The 17254-nt window shown below is 38.8% G+C and overlaps 1 protein-coding gene across 1 annotated transcript in view; it reads right to left on the reverse strand.

The window, feature by feature from the left end:
* The window catches only part of CFAP47 (cilia and flagella associated protein 47), a 338108-nt gene that overhangs the window by 252383 nt on the left and 68471 nt on the right, over positions 1-17254 (reverse strand). The window contains exons 30-33 of the mRNA XM_059824083.1: positions 16415-16624; positions 9243-9336; positions 8517-8657; positions 2405-2600 (exon numbers count right to left, since the gene is read on the reverse strand). Of these exons, the coding sequence (XP_059680066.1) occupies positions 2405-2600; positions 8517-8657; positions 9243-9336; positions 16415-16624 (641 nt within the window). The remainder of the gene's footprint in view (positions 1-2404; positions 2601-8516; positions 8658-9242; positions 9337-16414; positions 16625-17254) is intronic.

A 17254-nucleotide genomic window follows, 5' to 3' on the forward strand; every position in this document is an offset into this window, starting at 1 on the left:
TAAGAGGAAAATGAAGGCTAAAACTGAAGATTCAAAGACATATTGAGGCAGGTCATCTGTGGAACAGAGCAGTATAAGATCACACAGTTAAGAACTTTTATAATGCAGAGGTAGAAGATTAAGACTATGAATTTCATAATTTGTCAAAATTTTCTCATTTTTTTAATTATTGTAAATTTAGCAGTGCTAATTTATGTGGTTTTGTGAGAGAAATGGAAATAGAAGCAAAAGAAAAGGGCATGCTCATGTGCATACACCAAGCTATTTCTGTTGTCCTCTAGCAAACAGGATATAGAACTCATGAACCAAAAAAGCTATATAAAGTCAATATAGCAAGGCAGTATCTGTAACTTCACACACAGAGAAAGCATATATAATCTCTGCCTTCTCATTGCAATCTTTCATTTCTCTGAAAGCAGAAAAGTATAATTAAGTGAAATTGTAAGAGAGAATTGTAATGCAGATAAATGTCCCCTGGCAGTAACCACAAAATTCATCTTCACCTGTGACCCAAAGCTAAATCTGCAACCAGGTCTGCACAAATGAATACATTAACCTACTGAGTTATCTGTCCTATTAGCATGATTTAATAGAAATTACTGTTATTTTCTGAAAGCCCCAATATTATAACTAAATTGTTCTTTTTGGGTGCCAACTTTGGAGAGCCTTTAGAACTAAATAATTGTAAACAACCTACTTTACAATTGCTGATAACTATATGACAACTCATTAAAAAAGCAAACTAATATTAATATTCTAATTTACTACATACTCTTAGGCAACTAAAACAACACTTTCAATAATTGGCTCCTTAAAATGCATCATCAGTAGATATTCCACTTAGATGAGACATTTAGGGTTTTTTGCCCAGTAGCATCTGCTAGAACTGCACTTTATGGTTCAGATTCACTCCACTCATCTTTAGACATTATAACTCAAGTAAAAGTTTAATGTTGAATAAGATGCATTTTGACATTCATATTCTCCCCACCGAGTTCCCGCAGGCCAGAACAAAGCTAGCCGTGCCTCAACATCTAGGTATTACTAGAGTCTACAGTAAAGAGAACAGACAGTGGGGTTGAGGAATATATACATGCAGCATTTACAGTGAGCCACAACACTGACCAGACAGCTAGCCATTCTCTCTGCAAGTTCTCATCTGTATACACTGGATGCAGATAACACCCAGCAGAGCAGAGTGCTTGTGACGGTAAGACAGCTCCACTAAAGCAGGCACTAGACACAGATAATAAGAAAATAATACATTGCAAATACACCTTACTGTAGGGCATGTTACTGTAGGTTGGGAAGCTCCCTGAGTTAATCATAAGATCAGACCCAAACTATGAGTTGACAGCTAGAAATCGCTTTCTATTGGATGCAGGGGATACAGACTGACCTTGCAATCTTAGCAGCAGATTTATTCAACACATTCGAGAATATCTAGTATAATTTACTTCTATACAGATAAAATGAGAAAAGCAATAGGATATTCAAAGCATATGCAAGGTAGAGAATATGCCCAAATAAGACTTATGGAAGATGATATGCAAATAAATTATCCATAATTCAGACAGGTCAGAAATTGCTCAAGGCAAAATGACACTACACAATCTTTTCCGTATGTGGCTTATGACCCATTCTTCTGGATTTCTTTCCTGATCATCACACTGCCCTTTCTTGGGATTAACTACTCATCCAAAATTAATTCTGAAAGAGACAATGACAATAGGGTCAAGAAGCAAAAGGGAGAAATCATACAAGGAAAATGAAGTAATAATTACTACTAGTTCAACAGTTTATTAGACTTTAATACCAGAACTGCCTAGGTCAGTCTTAAACAAAACAGGTCATTTTGTCTAACCTTACTCAAGCAATCATGAGGCATCAAACTGACCTTGCAAGTAGCACAAGATTTATAATCTGGAACTTCAGTCTCCATTACCTTCCTCAATGGCATTAGAGTAAAGGCAATACAAAAATTATTCTGAAAATTCTGGAAAGCTAGCTCTCAAACACACCACTATAAGCACAAATACTAACAACTGCATGCGATTATAGACAGGAAAATGAAGAGAAAGTGATTACTGTTAGCACTTCCTCCCTGAGATCATTAATGGAAAGAAGAAAGTGAGAAGGTTCACCACACTTCACCCTATATGCCTAGTCAGAAACTATAAGAACACACAGAACACAGAAGGTATTTCATGAACAGTGCTAGTCAAAAGATGCTGATCTTGGAACACAGAAACAAAAGGAGAGGACATACATATGGATAGGCCATAACTTCTCCCCCAGAAAATACTTTCAGTGGCAAGTTGTCATGATATCTCTATGAATAACAATTCTAAAAGTCTACGAAAGGAGTATTAGAAGGAAAGGTGTAGTGAAAGAATTATTTCACCTTTTTGACAATCTTTCCACACAGTTTTTCGATTCTTCTCGTAATGTTTATTCAACCAGGTGAGGATAGTTCTTTCATATGGAGAATATATATTACTGGATAAAGGTTCTGATTTTATTCTTGGCATGTTCTGCACGCTTTCCAAGCTGAACAGATCAGTGATATTAAGTGAAGAAACACGTGGAAGAACAAACACCTGAAATTAGAAAAAGTGATTTTAAGCACAAACTGTAAAAAGAACAATTTCAAGTTGAATGATAAAAAAACCCCACTTCAAACTCAAAAGGTTTTCTAACTTAGAAAAGTTTTAAGAGACTACATACTAGCATAAATGTACAACACACAAGAGAACAGATTTGCTGAGGTTTTAGGGAATTCCTTTGCTTCCTAAACAAAATGCAAACTGAAGCTTCCAAATGGTCTTAGGAGTCTGGAGAGGTCCCAGTCAACTGGAAGCTGGCAAATGTTGTCCCAATTTTCAAGAAGGGTAAGAAGGAAGACCCTGGTAATTACAGGCCTGTCAGTCTCACTTCAGTGCCTGGTAAAATTACGGAGAAGGTTATCTAGGAGTTATTGAAAAAAACACTTGAAAGACAACGCAGACATTGGTCATAACCAGTACAGGTTCACAAGGGAAAGTCCCGCTTAACCAGCTTAAATTCCTTTTATGACAAGGTCACCCATCTAGTTGACCAAGAGAAGCCAGAAGATGTGGTGTGTGTGGATTTTAGCAAAGCTTTTAATACTGTCCCTCACAGTATTATTCTGGACAAAACATCCAGCATACAGCTAGACAAGTCCATAATACGGTGGGTGAACAATTGGCTGGCGGGTCGGGCTCAAAGAGTTATAATGGGGTTACATCAGGCTGATGGCCAGTCACCAGTGGGGTTCCCCTGGGCTCAATTTTAGGGCAAGTGCTCTTTAAAGTTTGTAAAAGTGTTCTGGATGCAGGAATCAAATGTACATTAAGTAAGTTTGCCAATGATACTAAATTAGGAGGAGCTGTGGACTCCCTCAAGGGTAGAGAGGCCTTACAGAGAAATCTGGATAGACTAGACAGCTGGGCAATCACCAACCATTTGAAAATTAACAAGAGCAAGTGCCAGATTCTGCACCTGGGACAGGGTAATCCTCGTTACATGTACAAATTGGGGGATGAGAGGCTGGTGAACAGCCCTGTGGAAAGAGATCTGGGGGTTTGGATTGATGGCAAGTTGAACATGAGCCAACAGTGTGCCCTGGCAACCAAAAGGGCCAGCCGTGTCCTGGGGTGCATAAAGCACAGCATAGCTAGCCGGTCGAGGGAGGTGATTGTCCCACTCTACACTGCACTGGTGCAGCCCCACCTTGAGCACTGTGTGCATTTTTGGGTGTCTCAATACAAGAAGGACATCAAACTATTAGAGTGTATGTAGAGGGTGGCGACCAAGATGGTGAAAGGCCAGACTTAGGAGGAGCAGCTGAGGTCACTTGGTTTGTTCAGCTTGGAGAAGACTGAGGTGTGACCCCATCACACTCTAGAACTTCCTCAAGGTGGGTAGCAGAGGGGAAGGTGCTGATAGCCTCTCTCTGGTGACCAGTGATAGGACACAAGGAAATGGAATGAAGCTGCATCAGGGGAAGTTCAGATTGGACATTAGGAAGGTTCTTCACTGAGAGGGTGGTCAGTCACTAGAACAGGCTCTCCAGGAAGTGGTCATGACACCAAGCCTGCCAGAGTTCAAGGAGCATCTGGACGACTCTCGGAGTCATATCGTTTAATTTTAGGTAGACGTGCAAGAAGCAGGGATTTGGACTCAATGATCCACCTTGAGATATTCTATGGTTCTAAATATTTTTTGTTTCCACGTTTTTTCCAAGTTTTGATGAACTGGATGAAATCACTGGACCCATCTGGATTCCAAGAATTACTGTGCAAATTCTAGCCAAAACACTAATTACTGAACTACTATACTGATCTCCAGTGCAATCTACAGATGATCTTGAAATGGTATCTTTCATGACCCAGTTGCTCATTTAGGTCCAAATTACAATAACTGTTTCTCCTGAAAAAATAAATGTTATAATGCCTACAGTAAAATTCTTGGTACTCAGAGGTCCTTGATTAAGTCTTGCATGAATGTACATTTAAAAATATACATAAACATATGTATATAAAATACATAAGAAATATAAAAACATTAAAAGTAAAAAATCTACACAATATCTTTGATATTTTTTCCCCAACTGAAATGACAGCATTTTAATGAAAATGACATTCATTTTAATGAAACTGATTTTAAGATAGGAAACATTCTCTTAAATTTATAATATTTCAACACTAGCCCAAATAAATATTTTTATAGAAACCAATCTTGCTGTCTTGACAGTTCATATCCTGTTTTTCTTTATTGTTCTGATGTTTTCTTTACAAATTTAATAAAATAAATAAACAAACCTTGTTCAGCAGTAGTCACAGACACCCCTGCCAAAAAAAAGATCTGAACAAAAGGGTATGGAAGACGGAACAGGACTGTACATTGGAACTAGTCACTTAACAGTCAAAGTCGTGTTCTCTTAAGAGTTATGCTTATGCTTTATTATATTGAATGGAATACCATCTTAGCCAAACTGCATAAGGCTATAACAAATACAAATATAACAAATACCTTTCTTAAGACACTAGCAGGAGAGACAGAGAAGATTAACGTGATGTTATAAGGCTGTAAAAATGTACTATTATTAGACAGAAAGATGAAGGAACAATGAATGAGAAGCTGAAACATGCTTCTCATGCATGAAATGGAACTAGAATGATGAAGAGCACATCTTCACAATAGGTTTAAGTTGATCTAAGCATGAACTTTTCCATATCCCAAGCAACCATGTGTTCTGTCCCATTCTTGTCTCTACACCAATAGTCAGAGAGATGAAAGATCTCTTTGGAAGCAGCACCCTATTCCACTAGTTCTACCATAAGGAAAGGATCAGAAAAATGTAGCCAGGTAAACTTCATTTTCCCCAGCATCTAAGACATGTTCTTTCGGTAGTAGCCCACACCTATGTTAGTGTAAATTCATAATGATGCTTTGCTCTCAGATATTGGAATGGCTAGAAAGATTATTTAGAAATATTGTATGATACAAAAAAATAAATAAAGTTAATGATACACTACAGAAATTATCAAATTAAAATTATTTTTTTATTTTTGGTTTGAAGATGTCTTTAAACTGGTACTGTAAGAAGTACTAGAAATTTTCTTAAGTGGCAAATTGCAATTATTAATAATTTGCTCAAAACTGAAGTTAACTTCTCTTTTACCTAGGCATCTGTAATATCTTGTCAAAACAAAAAATATAACTTTTAATAGCTGACACTTTTTGATATTACATGTGTGAATGTTTAAAGTATATTTCCCAATATACCTGTGGTATACTGGCTGGCCACCAGGTGCCCACCAAGCTGCTCTATCACTCCCCCTCCTCAACTGAACAGTGGGACAAAAATACGACAAAAGGCTCATTGGTTAAGATAAGGACAGGGAGATCACTCAGCAATTACCGTCATGGGCAAAACAGACTCGACTCGGGGAAATTAGTTTAATTTATTGCCAAACAAAATCAGAGAGAGATAATGAGAGAAATTATCAGAGAGAAGTAAGAACAATCTTAAAACACCTTCCCCCCCCACCCCTCCCTTCTTCCCGGGCTCAACTTCACTCCCAAATTCCCTACCTCCTCCCCCTTGAGCAGCACAGAGGGACAGGGAATGGGGGTTCTGGTCAGTTCATTATGTATTGTCTCTGCCGCTCCTTCCTCCTCACACTCTTCCCCTGCTCCAGTGTGAGGTCCCACCCATGGGAGACAGTCCTCCACGAACTTCTCCAATGTGGGTCCTTCCTACAGGCTGCAGTTCTTCACTAACTGCTCCAGCATGGGTCCTTTCCACAGGCTGCAGTCCTTCAGGAACAGACTGCTCCAATGTGGGTCCCCCATGGGGTTACAGGTCCTGCCAGCAAATCTGCCCCAGCACAGGCTCTTCTCTCCACAGGTCCACAGGTCCCACCAGGAGCCTGCTCCAGCATGGGCTCTCCATGGGGTCACAGCATCCTTCAGGCACATCCACCTGCTCTGGCATGGGGTCTTCACGGGCTGCAGGATGGCTATCTGTTCCACCATGGATCTCTGTGGGCTGCACGGGGACAGCCTGCCTCACCATGGTCGTCAGCACGGGCTGCAGGGGAAATTCTGCTCTGGCACCTGGACTACCTCCTCCCCCTCCTTCTTCACTGACCTTTGTGTCTGCAGGGCTGTTTCTCTCACATATTCTCACTCCTCTCTTCCGGCTGCTGTTGTGCAGCAGTCTTTCCCCCTTCTTAAATATGTTATCAAAGAGGTGCTTCCACTGTCACTGATTAGCTCAGCCTTGGCCAGCGGTGTGTCCATCTTGGAGCCAGCTGGCACTGGCTCTGTTGGACATGTGGGCAGCTTCTGGCATCTTCTCACAGAAGCCACCTCTGTAGCCCCTTGTTACCAAAACCTTGCCATGTAAACTCAATACAATATCAGATTGAATCAAGCCATTTCAAGTTACCTAATTTTTAGAGTTTCATCTCATCGGGCGGGGGGGGGAATAATCAAAAACAAAACAATACACATGCATACTATAAATTTTGGGGCATTTCTGCTCTGTGCTAGTCTTTCATGTAGCTATGAATAATTCAGCAAATAATTGAAAAAATAGCAAAGCGGCTTGCTTTCTGGTCACTGTGAATGCATTTTTCCACATCCATCTTCCCAGGTGTCCTTAGGGTCATCTGTCTCAGCCCATGCATACACACTGTTTGTTGTTTGTTACCTTCTCAGATATTTTTCTCATTTCTTTTATTTTAGAACAACTCCATATCTTTGTTACATACCTTCTTTAACATAATTTTTGTCATTCTTCATTATGCTTTTTTCAGTAAATAATCACATAATCAGAGAATAGTTGAGGTTAGAAGGCACCTCTGGAGATTTTCTAGTCCAAACCTCCTGCTCAAAGAAGAATCAGCTCAAGTGGTTTGAAAGGATCGTGTTCAGTTGGGTTTTGGATATCTCCAAGGATGGAAACTCCACAACGCCTCTGGGCAACCTGTTCCATTGTGTGACTACCCTCACAGTAAAAAAGTTTCTTATGTTTAAATGGGATTTCCTATACTTCAGTTTATGCCTACTGCCTCTCACCATGTCACTGGGCACTACCGAAAAGAGTCCAGCGCTGTCTTCTTCACACCCTCCCATCAGATATTTACACACATTTATAAGATTCCCCCTTGAACCTTCTCTTCTCCTGGCTGAACAGTCTCAGCTCTCTCAGTCTCTCCCTGTATGACAGATGCCCCAGTCTCTTAAATCATCTTTGGGACCATTCACTGGAGTCACACTCTGGTATGTCCATGTCTTTCTTGTACTGAGAAGCCCAGATAATACTTATATTTTTCATTTATTTTCCATCCCTTTGAATAGAAATGAGTAAATATTTATTTTTAGGCATACAAACATTACTGATCATTGCTGAGTGGATCAGATTTACTTTGGAAAACACAATTTATACATCCAAAACATTTATCTAACAACAGTAAAAATAAAATTTAATAAAATTTGAAAAGTCCATACTGACCAAGTTCATTATATCTTAAAAGGAATAGGTATTATAAAAATGCTTACCTGTTTAAAAACTCCATTCTAGTATAAGATTATAAATACTATGGTTGGGTATATGTCTAGTCAACTAAGTATTTCAAGTGAAAAGTGTTTCTAAGCAAGGTAACAAAAAAGCATAGAAGAGTTTTCTTTATTTGTAAGAAAACATTTCTGTAACATTTAATCGTACATAACGTAGACTGCTCTAACATAGCATTTCCTAACTGAAACATATTAAGACACTGCTAAAGTTTCAGAACTAAAAAATGTTCTCACTTATTTTTTCTTCTCTGTTAGAGAGAAATAAAATACTTAAAAGTATTTAGTTGTAAACATCAGTTTGCAAAAAAACCAAAACACTTGACTATACCACAGATCTTGTTCAAAACAAAGTTTTTTGCCATCAGTTCTTCAGAATTTAAGTAGTAAATGTATTTACAACTTACCTTGTATACCTGCAGTAGCACATCTGTCCAAGCTCGTTTGCTCATTGCCTCAAATATGCTGTCCTCCAGAATGAACAGATGCTTGTCACTGAATAAATCTGAGTTTTTCACATCTCCTTTTTTCAACTCAGCCGTGTGACCCTTCAGATAAAGGAATGGGATTTATTTTTGATATGCATTTCAGCAGTTTGGATAGGAAATTCACAAGAGGACAATAATGAATACTGGCATAAATGACTGATAACGTCTACTATAGTGCAACAGGGATCAGCATTAGAAACATTTACAGTTTACCACTATCTCAGGAACAAGAAGCACAATACAGAATTGATAGGAGTTGAAAGCAGCAATCAGGACAGAGAGGAAACACATAGGTGTTTTTTTTAATGGTAAAAACAGCAGAAAGCAATAAAATTAATTCTGTTTTGAGAAAACATATCTGTTGGAGATTCATCACAGGTATCAGCAGTATTGGAAGGAATGGAAGAGAAAAACCAGGGGAGGAAGGTGTAAATGTTGGTGTCAGTTTAGATTTCTGTTCAATCTCATGCATGTGCTTAGCTTTATGCAATCCAAAACAGTCACCACAGTAGGAATACTCATGGTCCACAGAGGATTTCCATTAGTCTTCAAAGGACTGACACTAAACATGTGGTCTTTGTTAAAAAAAAAGAAGAAAAAAATGAAACAAAATTGACAAACAAACACAAAACGCCCCAAATCTACCTTCAGTACAGTTTGCACTTCAATCCATTTCTTATAATCATCAGGTTCAAGCAGAAATTCTGGCATAACATGAGGAAGACATGCTCCTTGGCTTCTGAAATTTAAAGCGGGAAAAGTTAATAGGTAAGCAAGATAATTCTTTTTAAGAGCAGTCCACGTTTTTCAGCTTGCTCAACATATGTGTAAGCTCTTCTGAGTTCTACCTGACTACACTTTGGACTAATGATCCAGTTCTATCAATTGCATTAGATAGCTTCTATTTATGAAGATCATGTTCAGTTCCTATGCCTACAACTAAACGCTAAAAGCACATAAAACTCAGGGCAGACTGGTTTGTTTATGACAATTGCTCCTCCATAAAGGATTTATTATAGCACAAAGCATGAAAACACATAATACCCATTTCCATCTGAAAGCCAAAGGACCAGTGTTATGTAACATCAGCAGAATTAAAACTTGATGATGCTTTTATCTGTCTGCAGGTCTGATATTAGAAGTCTTATTGGTGTAAGCAAACATATTTCAAGTATTTCAGAACTCTGTTAATTGTTAAACTGACCTCCATCTGTTCTCAAGTGACTAATAAATGGAATAGGAAAAGTAATTGCAGTAACAGAAGGCAACTTCATTAGACTGAATACCAAAAAAAGCTAACTTCCAAGTGAAGAATGACACATCTCAAATGACACAGTTTAAACAAACGTCGTTGGAAAGAAGGGAAAATAATGAAGAATTCTTAGGTTTATATTTCTCAGGGGAGCAGAAAAGTTTCCCGACTTTTATATCAGAACGATTATCCTAGCGTATCCAGATTTACATTGTTCTCTGTGTTTTTAACATGGCTAATGTGAATAACAGTCAGATGAGCTTTTCTTGTTAGATAACCAGTCTCTCATTCAAATGAAGTGATCATACTTTTCCAGTACCATACAATCCAAATCCAATTTACAATCCAAATCCAATTTACTTTGTACATTAAAAGTCATACATCAGAGTTGAAATTAGGATCATGACAACTTATTTCTCTTCCCACAGAATCCATTTTGCTAGTAACAGCACATTTTTGTCTCCATATTTTACATAGTGACATTATTTTCTCAGATTATTGAAATTTCATGTTTCATACAATTATATAACATGTTTTTTTAAAACACAAATATTTTAATCAAGGACGCAAAATAGCATCAAGTATGTAGTCTGTTTCTAAACTCACCATGTCTGAAATTCCCATTTTTCATTGTCATAGACCCTGTCCCATGAAATCCCTTTAAAACTTCAGTTCTTCCCAAATGATAAAAGAAGGAAGCTATACAACATTCATCTTTTCAGGTGTCCTATCTTTCTTTCAATGCTTTTACTTGGTAGATATATGGGAATAGGTGTAATATACAATTTTCATCCTCAGAAAAGCTGTATAACAACGTTACATGTTATCATAGTAAAGATGAGTTCTATATAACTGAATTGGCTACATTTTTTTATTGAGGAACACTGTCTTAAAAAAATTTCTCATCATTAGAGTCGATATTTAACATGATGCCAGTTCTCCAGGATAAGTATTTTCACACTGTTAAGATGTTTTTCCTCAAGACACACAGCTTGCAACAAATTAGTTAGTTGTATTGTAAAATACCCAAACTTTTCCTCTACTGCTGTGGTAATGTACCAAGGAAATCTTTTGAGGGAAGGAAAATAAAACTGATACTTAGAATGCTGCTTGAAACAGCAAACAATATCCACCTGCTTTAGCAAGTGGAAAATTTGAAAGTTGAATTATATTTTATTTGTACCATGCTGACCAGAAAGTAGTGACTGGGGGAAGAAAGCTGAGAACTGTATGTTTCTATTCTCAGAGCACTCTCCCAGGCTTCTTGAGGAGGGAATCTGCACTTTCCACAAATCACAATGAACATGCAAAGATAGCAGATCGCGGATGAATTACTCATATTTAGGCTGGCTCTGAATGTCTTACCATCATTATATACAGTCATGCCAGCAACACAGATATCATTTTTGTACTACGATCTATAAACACCCTTAAATAACAACCTGTGAAGAAATGGAAATATTCTAGGTGATACTAAAATGCACAAGTAGGAAAAGAATATACATAAATCAGGAACAGTGAAGAAATCTGATAGGATTCACACAAACTAGAAGAGGCAGAAACTATCAGGATGTGGTAATGCTAAAACGCATACTGAACACCGATTTAATCATCTAGCATCAAATACATATAAGCACAGGAGTCCAGCTAGAACTGCTTTTCTATGGCAACCTGCACCATTTTGTTAGGGTTGTTATGTATTACTACTTCATTTCCAATCGTCAGACCTCATCAATCATCAGTCATCGATGTATCTGTGTACACAGGCAATGAACTTAGCCTTGACCAATTGGCTGCTGCTCCAATTCTGCTCTGAATATATCAGTGAGTTAACAGACAAAACTCAGTAAGACTGAAGGCTTTTATTAAAAATTAGCTATTAAATAGCTTTCCAAATTGCCAAAAAAACTACCTTAGAAACACTTAAGTATTTCTTTCCAATTGCCATCATGCTAAGCAAAAAGGGTCGGGATCCACTTACCCTAAAACTCATCAACATTTTAAAGTGTGCAACTAACATCACGTATGCTAGTTTCAAGACGCCTAGATTACCTGGAAAATCTCAGTAGGAAGACTAGACATAAAGGCCATCAGGCTCCCCCAGGAGAAAATTTTGACCCTGTCTAGGAGTGCTCCAAAATTATCCCTTGAAAACTCTTTAAGGAAACTTCTGTGAATGAATATTTTGATAGAAGCTCCTGAACAGACTTGTAACAGGCTCCTGAACAGACTTGACACAAAACTGGGAGGAGTTGCTGACACACCAGAAGGCTGCGCTGCCATTCAGCATGACCTGGACATGCTGGAGAGTTGGGCAGAGAGCAACCTTATGAAATTCAACAAAGGCAAGTGTAGGGTACTGCACCTGGGGTGGAATAACCCCATGCATCAGTACGGGTTAGGGGCTGACCTGCTGGAGAGCAGCTCTGTGGAAAGGGACCTGGGAGTCCTGGTGGACAACAGGATGACCATGAGGCAGCAATGTGCCCTTGTGGCCAAGGCGGCCAATGGCATCCTGGGGTGCATCAAGAAGAGCGGGGCAAGCAGGTCAAGGGAGGTTATCTTCCCCCTCTACTCTGCCCCGGGGAGGCCACCTCTCAAGTATTGTGTCCAGTTCTGGGCTCCCTGGTTCAAGAAGGATGGGGAACTGATGGAGAGGGTCCAGCAAAGGGCTACAAAAATGATTAGGGGACTGGAACATCTTTCTTAGGAGGAAAGACTGAGGGACTTGGGGCTTTTTAGTCTAGAGAAGACTGAGAAGATCTTACCAATGCTTATAAATACTTCAGGGGTGGCTGCCAGGAGGATGGGACCAGTCTTTTTTCAGTGGTGCCCAGTGACAGGACAAGAGGTACCGGGCACAAACTTGGTCATAGGAAGTTCCATCTAAACATGAGGAGGAACTTCTTGACTTTGAGGGTGACAGAGCACTGGAACAAGCTGCCCAGAGACATTGTGGGGTCTCCTTCTCTGGAGATACTCAAAACTCACCTGGAGGCATTCCTGTGCAATCTGCTCTAGGTGAACCTGCTCTGGCAGAGGGGTTGGACTAGATGATCGCCAGAGGTCCCTTCCAACCCCTATCATTCTGTGATTCTGTAAGGGGTAACTTCAAGCATAAGGTATGCAAAAGGACAGAAGCCTGACTGCCTCCTTGCCAGAAGCTGCCAGAATATAAACAAAATAAGGTATTTTGGAAGATATTTCTGGTACAACTTTAATGTAAGTAGATTGATGACATTCTTTTATTTCTTCACCTATATCTTGAAGAAGTATTTCCACTTGTGTTGTTCATTTTCAATATTATGAATAAATGTTTTTATTTGCATTTTACAATAAATAAACCTGAGATAAATAAAGTATAGAGACATTCTCTCTCTCAGGTGCAATGACTCAGAAAACTGTGTCATATTAAAAAATATACTCCTATCTTCACAGAATACACATCACTCTATCCAAATTCAAAAAGTGCTAAGAATTTACCTTGTCTACCCAAGCCACCTGACACAATCAGGGTGAAGAAAAGAAGTGTTTCACAGAGCTAATAACTAGCAAGAATGCTTTCTGGTATACTCAAAGATATTGGGTGGCACGCTCAAACTTGAAGGATGACTGATGGTAGGTATCACTGTCATCCAATGAGAAATTATGTTATTTTGGTTCCTTCATACTGACCTCAACCATCAAACAATGAGTTACAGAAGAGATATTAAAACATTTGAAGCTAGACAGAAGAAATATCAGCCCTAAAAGACCAAAATTAAAATTTAAATTAATTTGAGTTAGGGCTATAAAATCCCACGCTGAAGTGTGAAAGGCTCTGAAAGGCACATCAGCTCCACCCTTGACAAGTAGTTAAATGCTTGTGCCCCTTTTGATAGGAACTGAGTGGAATCAACCCAGCTACCTATACAAGGATTAATAAAACTTAACTGTTAACAACAGTAACAGGGTTCAAAAGAGGAAGCATGTCTTGAAGTTATTCTTGACTGCTCTCCTAGGAGTTATGCAGAGTATTAGCTTAACACTAGACCTAAGGCAGCAGCAACAGAAAGGATTTTCCCTGGGTTGGAACCAAAGAAGTTTTTTGACACTCTGACCTCAGAAAAATATCAATATACTATTTAGATAAATAAGAAAATCTCTTGAATCTACTTAGACAACCATTCAGCATCGTATCATCATATCATGCTGTGTTCAGTTTTGGGCCCCTCACTACAAGAAGGACATTGAGGTGCTGGAGTATGTCCAGAAGGGTCTACAGCACAAGTCTTATGAGAAGCGGCTGAAGGAACTGGGGTTGTTTAGCCAGGAGAAAAGGAGGCTCAGGGGAGACTTTATCGCTCTCTGCAACTACCTGAAAGGACGTTGTAGTGAAGTGGGTGTCAGTCTCTTCTCCCCAGTAACAAGTGATACGATGAGAGGAAATAGCCTCAAGTTGCGCCAAGGGACGTTTAGATTGGATATTAGGAAAAATTTCTTCACCAAAAGGGTTATAAAGCATTGCAACAGGCTGCCCAGAGAAGTGGTTGAGTCACCATCCCTGGAGGTATTTAAAATGTGTGGATGTGGCACTAGGGACATGGTGTAGTGGTGGACTTGGCAGTGTTAGGTTTACGGTTAGACCTGATCACAGAATCAGAGAAACATTAAGGTTGGAAAAGACCTGTAAGATCATCAAGTCCAACCATCAACCAACACCACCATGCCCGTTAAATCATGTCCCACAATGTCTCGCCCACACATTCCTTGAACAACTCCAGGGAGGGTTACTCCACCACTTCCCTGGGCAGTTTATTCCAGTGTCTCACCACTCTCTCAGGAAAGAAATTTTTCCTAATATCCAGTCTAAACCTCCCCTGGTGCAACTTGAGGCCATTTCCTCTTGTCCTGTCACTCATCACTTGGGAGAAGAGGCCAACACCCACCTCTCTGCAACTGCCTTTCAGGTAATTGTAGAGAGCAATGAGGTCTCCCCTCAGCCTCCTCTTCTCCAGACTGAACAACCCCAGTTCCCTCAGCCGCTCCTCATAAGACTTGTGCTCCAGACCCCTCACCAGCTTCATTGCCCTTCTCTGGACACACTCCAGCACCTCAATGTCCTTCTTGTAGTGAGGGGCCCAAAACTGAACACAGTATTCGAGGTGCGGCCTCACCAGAGCAGAGTACAGGGGCACGATCACCTCCCTGCTCCTGCTGGCCACACTGTTTCTGACACAGGCCAGGACGCTATTGGCCTTCTTGGCTGTTTGGGCACATGATGATCTTAAAAATCTTTTCTAACCTAAATGATTCTATATTGCCACATATTCAATTTCTTGCTCTCTGGAAGGATGCAACACTCCTTCAGAAGAAGGATCAGCAGGGTAGTATTAGTGAGAGTTTTCAACTGGTATGATGGCAAGATATTCTTCAGCAGTCCACTGCCTAATGAATCCAGCCTTTTAGATACGATGGGAAAATACGATGGGATGTATCCATCGATTCCTTTATTCAGTATCAGAATAGATGTTGAAGTTGCGAAAACAACAGGAATCTCTAAGCATTGTTCTTCACTACTGAAGAAAGGCAAAGATATTGTTCTGCCACCGCTGCAATGGCGCCTTCAAAATATCTGTCATTATATTATCTATGATGCACAGAAGAATGCTATTCTGCCTCTTTTTAATAAAAATGACACGGATGAAAGTCGCAAATAAAGGTCCAGAGTTGTTGAAGCAGTGTGCATTGGTCTCATTATGAGTTCAGATACAGCTATATCGCTGTCTGTTATTCTCAGATGAAAAGCTTGTATTTAGAACACTACGCAAATGACAGTTTTTAAATGGGTTTACAGCCTCTTGAACACTAGGTGAAGATGCTAAAAAGAAGCAGAGATGCTGTGTTTCAGAGCTTCTGATGATCTCTAAGGATCTCACGACATTATACTTTCTCTGAAGTTAATTTTTTTTCTGTTTCACAGCAGTGACAGCCAAGAAGGGTGAAGAAGAATTTTTAACCTTTTCTGATTTGCACCATCTTTGACAGTTGTTCCATATTATGTGACAAGGTAAGATTATCAATGGAGATAGCTAATAGCTAAATCTGTTCAGCAGCAGGAGTAGTGCTTCCATTTCTTGTCATATTACTAATATGAAAGACTAATAGATTACAAAGTAAGTCCACAAAATTTTTGCTAAAGCCAGTAATTACAGGACAAAGAGCATCAGTGGAATAGCATGATCATTAATGACAAACTTGATCTGACTGTCTACTGAGTCTGTTTAAGGAATGAGGTTGAGAGTTATCATCTTTTGCAATTAAGAGAGCAGAGTTCCTGTGGAATTCCTGTGTTGGATATAATCCTACCAAAGGACACCTCAATTAGCATAAACTGCAGAGGATAACCTTGGTAAAAATTAATTAAAGTTTATAATACATAAATCTTAGCTCACAAAAGATACAGTATAAAAGAAACCCTAAACCTACTGTATATTGTTCAGTTAGAATTGTGTTTTAACTATGTTAATAAAAAAAGTGGAAAGAAAAGATGCATGCATGAGTATTTTATCATACATGTACTTACTTAAGGAAAGCAAGCAGTGTAGAATGCTGCCAGTGGAGCTGTAACATTCGTTCAACTGGATCAAGGGGCAATGACTGGCTCGATGTAATGCCTGGTAACAACTGTCCACTCAGATGGAATAACATGTCATAAACAGTCTTAGTATCTTTGCCAAGGTTTTCTTTAAAACCCTTTTCTTGTGAAGAGAACATCTGGACTTTACACACATCACTAAGAGAGAAAAAGCTTCCAATATTATTCTTTTAAATGCACAAAATGAGCTAACATTTTATATATATATATCACGATGATAAATTTAATAAACCATGAAGTAAAAACAGCAGCAAGAAGGTTGAAAAGTATAGCACTTTTTCCTTTTTATAGAACTTTCATAATAATGTAAGAATTTTGAACTACATGGAATATTTAATAAGTATATGTGAAATATTTCATAAATAAATTTGTGTTTGTCACTTCTTTCTGCCAAACATAATGCTGATTTCTATCATGTTTATAAATGCCTGTGTTTGTGTCCCAGGAAATTGGCTTCTTTATTATTTAGTAGCAAGCTAGATAAGATCGACTAAGTGATGCCACTAAGACTGATATACTTCCAGGGTGTTTGCAAGAATGTTGATTATGAAATTTACTTTCCCATCTGTTTCTTGATCTTCAGAGTATGTGGTCAAAAAAAAAAAAAGGCATATTGTTAAAACACTTATTTATGCCACCAAAGAAGGGACCATTGCTAGAACTGTGTTCATTCTGGGAGGAGAATCAGTTTCAGTTAAGAGGGTGACATATAGTTTGAACTGCATATTTAACATACACTGTATTATGATACATCAAAGCATCATAGTT

The sequence above is a fragment of the Gavia stellata genome, chromosome 1 (assembly GCF_030936135.1).
Source record: "Gavia stellata isolate bGavSte3 chromosome 1, bGavSte3.hap2, whole genome shotgun sequence".
NCBI classification, from domain to species: domain Eukaryota; kingdom Metazoa; phylum Chordata; class Aves; order Gaviiformes; family Gaviidae; genus Gavia; species Gavia stellata.